Genomic DNA, 7805 nt, shown 5'->3' on the forward strand with positions numbered 1-7805 from the left:
ACAATTAAATTGTTTCAATCAACATAGCTGGAGTAGATATAAAAGGGCCACCAACCAATTACCTTTGTAAAGTGCCAAGTACTTGAATCCAACATATGATGGGACCAATATGCAATGCCAAAATATGGATACAAAAAATATGGATAGAAAATTGAATTGATCCTAGATAGATATTGATTGAACATTAGGAAATGTATCAGATTTATGTAATGCTTATCCTATTTTGTGTAATAAACATAGAGACAAAAAATTATGAATTTTATAATGATAAATCATATAGTATACAAAATTACAAATGAATTGCAAATTATGGTAGGTGACAATGAGGGAATTTATGGAAACAAGAGGAAGAAAAAAATGATTGATTATTCCCTCATTGAGATGGAAATCAATAATGGGCAACGCGCGACCCTGTGCGTCACGCACAACGCACAGGTGTCCTACTAGTTAAGAACAAAAATAATAGACATTGCTATCTCAATTTTCAGACTATACTATCATCTCCGCCTAGTATGTTGATGGTAACTTCTACTACTATCATCACTTTGATCAGTGATCTCTCCACCTATCTGATTTTTATCTAAACTCGAACCCTCATGCTCTCGTTGATAATCACGATGGGAATGAGAAGATTCTCCGGTGACTCTTCGATCCTGCAGACAGGAACGAGACAGAATCTAGTGATCAGTATTACATTACAGCAATGTTGAACTTTCGTGTTTGATCATTGCTTTCACAAACATCATTGTTATACGGAGTTGCCGCTAAATATACTAAACAGAGATTTTTCCACGAATTTCTCCTCGAGCGTAGCGTTGGATGGATTCTCAATACTAGTTAGAGTAAATTTCAAAGTTTAAGAAGGAAAAGAAACATACCTCACGAAATAAGAGATCTTCAGCCTCAAGCATGTGGATCACATGTCCCATTTTAGGCCTCTTTATGGAATCAGGATCAACGCATCGAAGAGCAACCAATAAAGCCCGTTTAAGAGCCTTTGAAGATGGTTTCTCCGAAAGCTTAGGATCAACTACTTCCTCAGCTTTTCGACTTCCAACCATATTTTTCAACCACTCAACTAAATTAACCTGCAATAATTCAAACTTCCACACTAAATGGAAAAGCGAAATGAACAATCTCAAAACTGTTGATTGTTGTAGTAATGGTTTCTAACCTCTCCTTGTGGTCTGCTATAATCAACAGGACTTCTTCCGGTGATTAGTTCCATGATGAGTATCCCAAAACTATACACGTCACTCCTCTCCGTCAGCATTCCAGTGCACGCATACTCGGGCGCAACATAACTGCAGAAAGAGTAAAGGAGAGAATCATGTCACTGGACCTTAAATTTGAGAGCAGAAATAACTAGCGACACATATGTTCATACATCAACCGAGAGTAATTGTAATTTGTAACCGGTAACAAAGATAGCTGTGGTAAATTCATACTAACCCAAATGTCCCCATGACTCGAGTCGTGACATAGCTGTGGTCAGAATGCAGAAGCTTAGCAAGACCGAAATCAGAAACCTTGGGGTTCCATTGGCGATCAATGAGTATGTTGCTTGATTTCACATCTCGGTGAACAACTTTTGGTTCAAGACCCTCATGAAGATAAGCCAATCTGAAAAGATACACAAAAATCACCGTGATCAAAACATTTCAAGAATCAACCCTTTTATATACACATATAAATAATATATGCAGAATCGGTCATGAACATATTACCCTTTTGCCGTGCCCAATAAAATGTTCATCCGGATATCCCATGTCATAGGGCTTACAGGTCCAACATCCCCATGTAACCACTGGTCTAGATTGCCATTATCGACATATTCATACACAAGCATCCTGTAACATGAATCCACAATTTAAATCATAAATCTCTTCAAACTATACAACATTTTAGTAGCTTCAATGAGCCTTAAAAATAAAGAATTTTAACTATTTTTTTTCTTTCAAAAAACTAATGAAAAATACCTGTATGCCCCCTCAACACAGTATCCAAGCAATCTAACAAGATTCTTGTGTCGTACTCGACCAATTACTTCTACCTCAACTTTGAATTCTCTCTCAGCTTGGCCTCTGAAAATGAGTTAAACATAAAATTCTAACTTATGAGAAAAGCCAAATACAAGAAAACATAACCTTTCATTAAGTAGAATTAAAGTAACAGTAGGTAATAAAATAGTGAAAAATCAAAACAATGTATGAGTGTGACATTACAAAACCACTAAAAAGTAACTGCATTATTAATTTAGTTGTAAGAAAACAAAAGAAAAATGATTCTTTTCTTCACACAACTGAAGCACTTTAAAATAACATCTAACAATACAAGACAAGGATGACAAACAGACAGAAACACACAAAATGGTTGAAAAGTAGAAAACATTAGCACATAGTAAAAAAGAAAGCAAATCATTTCTCATAATAAGCATTAGTATAATTCAAGCAAAACTTGCCTGTAAATTTATGATTCTTCCAAATCAAAGAAAAAATCTGCCTCAACCCTCTCTCTAATCCAAAAAGATCAAAGAACTACATATATTGACAGACATGAATTTTTCATTCTCTAGCAACCAAATCAAGAAACCAACACACAATCATTAAACTATCACCAAACACAGAACATTACATTAGTCTGAGCGGAACTAAACTCCAACTCTTTAAAAATGATTCCGAATTCAAGCCTTGTGGATAAAAAAAAACGTGATTCGGACACGAGACTCCACTAAAAGTGGGCCAGTCAGATTCTCCGGCGAAAATTAGTCACTGACAAATCGAATAATACTTCTTACTAATAATGGTTCCAAATTCAAGCCTTGTGGAATGTGGATAAAAAAAAAAGTGGTTTGGACACGAGACTCCACTAAAGGTGGGCCGGTCATATTCTCCGACGAAAATTAGTCACCGACAAATACAATAAATACTTAGTACTAATAACATGGTTTAATAAAAACTATCACCTAATTAGTACTTCTACACAAATTGGCATAGACCCAATAACAAAATTTAACAATAGATCACAAAAAAACACATTTTTAATTTATTTATCTTCCCATAAACTAAATTAGAGTAAGGTTAAGGTTAAGATTAACATTAACATACTTGTTATTCAAAAGATTCTTAACAGCAATTTTGACACCATCAGGAAGAACACCACTGTAAACAATACCATAACCACCTTCACCAATAACATTTTCTTCACACAAACCATTAGTAGCAGCTTCAAGTTCTCTAAGAGTATACCATCTTCCCCATCCAAGGTGCGAAACTTCCGGTCCCACACTTCCAAAAGACGACGCCGTTTCACTCACACTACCATTTCCTCTACTCTCTCCACTGGTTGAAACAACACGGTTGTTGTTGTTGTTATTATTATTGTTGAGGTTGTGGAGTTCTAGTTTGACGGTGTCGACGACATGGATCTCGGATGAGGGCGGCGCGTGGATGATTTCTTGGATTTCTTTGGAGATGATAGGAGAGTGGTGGTTGAGTTTGGTGGTTTTGTGGTGGTTTTTGCGGCGGCGTGAAGTGAGACAGAGAGAGAGAAGGAAGAGAGTGAAGACAATTATGGAACCGATGAGGATTCCGATGAGGACCCAAAGACGGAGACCGAAGATTGATGTTTGTTTTGAGAGCTGTGTGTTGATGAAAGCAGCATTGTATACTGTCATGATGATGATGATGATGATGATGATGATGATGATGATGATATCATATGATGTTTTTTTGTTGTTGTTGTTGTTGTTGTTGTTGTTGTTTGTGTTTGTTTGTTTTTTATGAGTTTTAGGAAATGGGTGGCATTGGATTTTGTGTGAAAATAGAGAAAGAAAGAGAGAGTGTGAGTGAGTGAGTGAAAGATGAAGATTCTTTTTTGAACAAAAAAGATGAAGTTTTTACTATTTGAATGGAAATGGTGAAGTAAGAGAGTGAAGATGGTTAGAGAGAGAGAGAGAGAGAGAGAGAGAGAGAGAGAGAGAGAGAGAGAGAGAGAGAGAGAGAGTTAAGGAAGCTAGTTGTGTTTTATGTTTGTTTATTGGACTTATATTTGCTGACAAGTTTGTGTATTTGGATTTGATTGACTAATTGTGTTATGGAGTTACTTGTCGAGATTGTCTGATCTAAAATTTGATGTTTAAGATCGACTTATATTTGATGACAAGTTTGTGGATTTGGATTTGATTGAGTAATTGTGTTATGGAGTTACATATTGAGATTGTCATATTGAGATTGTCTGATTTAAAATTTGATGTTTAAGATCGTTTATAGTTAGATTTATTTTTTTGTAATTTGAAATTATTTCAAAATTAAAGGTTAAAATTAAAAACAACATGCAACTATGTAAAATGTTTACGGCATACAAAGTGAATAAACATAAAAGAATTGATAATTGTGTAGAGTCATTGACCAATAAGCTCGATCAATAATTTTGTGTTTGATTTCACTGTTGATGTGGAAAAGAAAAGTAAATATAAAAGTAGAATAAACATAAAAGAATTGATAATTGTGTGGTGGATAAATAAATAATGGTTGTTGTGCGACAGACAGATCCAGGTCCCTTGCTGCATCTTTTGTTTGTTGTTGGTGACAAGTTTGTGTCTGTTTTTTTTCCTTCAAAAAATAAGTTTGTGTCTGTTTTTAATATGCATGAACTCCATTAAAAAAATTAATTACAAAATAAATAAAATTTGATAAAAAATAAATTAATTACAAAAATTAAATTTGAATTTTTACTAACCATTTCTTTTGTTTTTTATCACTAGTATCCCACCTCCTGGACCACCTAATCTGGTTCGGGAGTCGGCTCTAACAACAAGTGGTTTCAGTCTTCTCCCGATCGCAGTTGCGGGGATCGAACCGTAGTCCTCCATACCAAGTTCACCGTCAATCACTTGAGTTTAAAAATCAATTTTGTGTTTTTTTTTTTTTTGGAAGTTTGGTATCCGGCCTTAGGACCGACTAATCCAAGGGGAGCAATCCCACCGCCCACTTGCGGGGGCCCCATTTAAAGCCAGAGTTTTTTTGCTCTGTATGGACTTAGCCCACCGAAATTGGCACCAGTGAGAATCGAACCTGAGACCTTGAGAGGAGCATACTCCAAGGACCCAAACCAACATCACTCGACCAACCCCAAGTGGGTTAATCAATTTTGTGTTTGATTTTATCATTGATGTAAAACAGAAAATACATAAAAAAGTAGAAAAGCATAAAAACATTGATAGTTGTATGGTGGACAAATAAATTATAGTTGTGTAGTGGTGTGTGACAGTGCGATAGTATACTGGGATTAAATCTATTCTCTGGTTTTCTTTAAAGATCATGTACCAAAAAACCTAAAACATTAAGCTTATATCTACTCTTAGGTACAATCCCCTAATTATTGAATATATATATATATATATATATATATATATATATATATATATATATATATATGTTTTCTTTTGTATATATTTACTATTACATTAAAATAAAAACATAAAACAATTTTGAAAATTATATCTAAATCGGTGTGGTAGTCTAACTTCTTGCACCGTACATTCTACAAAGCCTATCAACTTGAAGGAGGTTATTTGGCAGCCACCTCCCTTTAGTGGATTAAATGCAATACTGACGGTGCTTCAACATCTACGGCTAAATATAATTAAGGTAATTTTGAAATGTCAGAGATGAATACTAGACATTCATCTTTGGGGATATGGAAAAACAAATTGTACAATTTGGTAATTTTAGGTTTGATTCATCAATGGTGATTACTTTTATTCACAAACGGTAACTTTTTCTCCATCCCTTAATTGCATTCTTGAGGAGGTTTTGCATCTTCTTAAACTCTCAAATTGACAACCTTTTGTGCAGCTTATCACCCATGATGATTCAAATTGGCATAGTTCTTTTATTCTCAATTAAATCAAAACATTAAAATATGTTGGTTCAAAGAATGAGCAACTTAATTTTTTTTCTTTCTTAAATAATATTTCAGACTTGAATCTCGTTAATGAATTGTGAATGAGAAAAATAGTCTCTAAGTAAATTCAGGTTAGATTAGTTTGTAAAAGTTTAAAAAAAAATTATTATGAATAGTAAAAGTTTCTTTTAACAAAATGTATTGAAGAATAAAAAACGCTGCTAGTGGAGAGCCCTTTATTACAAAGACATCATCATATACTAGACCAAAAAATTGGGGAAAAAAAAAAGAATTTTCTTTATTACTTATCTTATAACATTTGATCTTTTTTAAAGAATAGGATTGCCGAATCTTACACTCAAAGATGTTCTTTAGTTTTTTTTTTTTTTACTTTCTCTTTTTCATCTTTAAATCATGACCATGATAATTATAATATAAGACTAAATAGGTTTGTATATTTTCATTGTTAAAGAAGTCAAGCATCATGGTCTAATCATGAGGGTAGTATTTTATCATGGTATCATATATGTGAGATGATCTGAATATGAGTTTATAAAATAGAGATAATTTTCACTTTACAAGTTAGTTTTATAGGGTTGAATTAAACTCAACTCACAATTCTAAGATGGTATCAGAGTTTCTCCAAGATCCGTTGGGGCACCTGCTATCGGGAGGGGACTGCAACCACTTGATGTCAGAACGGACTCCCAAACCAGATCAGATGGTCCGGTGGACCGGATACTGGTTGTGAAAACAAAAATAAATAAATAAATAAATAAAATTTATAATTTTTTTGACGAGCACCCCCGCTAACCCGCAATCCACCATGAAAAAAAGGCGAGATGATATTTTCAAGCCACCACTATTTAGCCCGCCCCGTCCCTTTATAGGCGGATTAATGACGGGATAGGGCGGGCGGATTGGACGAATTTTTTATTGTTTTATTTAATTAAACAATGCATTTTCTACTCAATCCGACTAGTTCGAAGTTCAAGTCCTGTTTTGCCATCGCTAAGTAAAACTAAAAGACCAATGCATTATAGTTTTTGGACAGTAAATTTATTTAAAGAAGTGAGCAAAAAATGGAATCATATCTCTATGATTATTGTAAAGTTATTTAATATAAAGGGCATAACAACTTTTTTAGGGGTGGACTGTGTTAGATAATATAGATTAATTATTATTAGTTAGTAGTAAGGGTAATTTAGACTTTTCAATTATTATTAGTTAGTAGTAAGGGTAATTTAGACTTTTCAATTTACCTATTTTCCTAGTATATATTCTTATTGTAAGACTATGCAATTAAGTAATCTCATTGTAATATTATGAAACCCTAGTAGCCACTTTTGTCTTCTCTGCTTTGTATCTTTGATTCTAACATGGTATCTAGAGCTTCGTTCGATCCTCCTTGAACTGTTTTCTGCTTCCGCTCTTGAGTCCCCAAAAATTTGGGAATATATTGGTTTTGGTCTTTGAGGTTTGGTTCTCTCATTTGTTCTTTGTTGGTTATTTGGTTGTTCCTTCTATTGATTATTTTGGCATCTGCGTTTCTTAATTTAGGCTTGTGAAAGTATCGTTGGTTCAATTATAAGTTGTTGCTCGTTCTTAAAAAGAAATAAATTGAAAGATCGGTTGATTTAAACTGGTAGTCGTTGCTCCAATTTGATTGTGATGGTATACTTTTGTCGTGTTTGTTTGTTTCGATTAGTTAGTTAATTAATGGAGCACCCGTTTTATTTTGTTTGGATACTCTCATCTTGGAAGACACCTACTTGCTTGAATATTATGAATGTCACCACTGATTTCTTGCTTATAGCTTTCAACAAATTGTCATCTTGATAAATTAGTGGCACGCTAAGTGAAGTGGCAAGTTACATAGCATAGTTTCTTTTCTGTGA

The 7805-nt window shown here is 34.0% G+C and overlaps 1 protein-coding gene across 1 annotated transcript; it reads right to left on the bottom strand.

Moving 5' to 3' along the window:
* Positions 1-237: 237 nt before the first annotated feature.
* LOC123885821 (probable serine/threonine-protein kinase At1g01540) lies at positions 238-3739 on the bottom strand. Its single transcript, XM_045935150.1, has 8 exons — positions 3716-3739; positions 3108-3685; positions 1980-2084; positions 1728-1850; positions 1453-1623; positions 1175-1304; positions 879-1088; positions 238-653 (listed from the first exon to the last, which is right to left on the bottom strand). Exons 2-8 carry the CDS (start codon positions 3674-3676, stop codon positions 498-500), a joined length of 1464 nt encoding a protein of 487 aa, XP_045791106.1. The 5' UTR covers positions 3677-3685; positions 3716-3739; the 3' UTR covers positions 238-497.
* Between the last annotated feature and the right edge of the window lie 4066 nt (positions 3740-7805).

Source organism: Trifolium pratense, linkage group LG5, assembly GCF_020283565.1.
Source record: "Trifolium pratense cultivar HEN17-A07 linkage group LG5, ARS_RC_1.1, whole genome shotgun sequence".
Classification (NCBI taxonomy): domain Eukaryota; kingdom Viridiplantae; phylum Streptophyta; class Magnoliopsida; order Fabales; family Fabaceae; genus Trifolium; species Trifolium pratense.

Coding starts and splice junctions, on each gene's coding strand:
- LOC123885821 (XM_045935150.1), bottom strand. CDS start 3,676: ATGACAGTATACAATGCTGCTTTCATCAACACACAGCTCTCAAAACAA. Junction 2,085..3,107: donor AAGAATCTTTTGAATAACAA/GTATGTTAATGT, acceptor ACTCATTTTCAG/AGGCCAAGCTGAGAGAGAAT. Junction 1,089..1,174: donor ATAGCAGACCACAAGGAGAG/GTTAGAAACCAT, acceptor GAATTATTGCAG/GTTAATTTAGTTGAGTGGTT.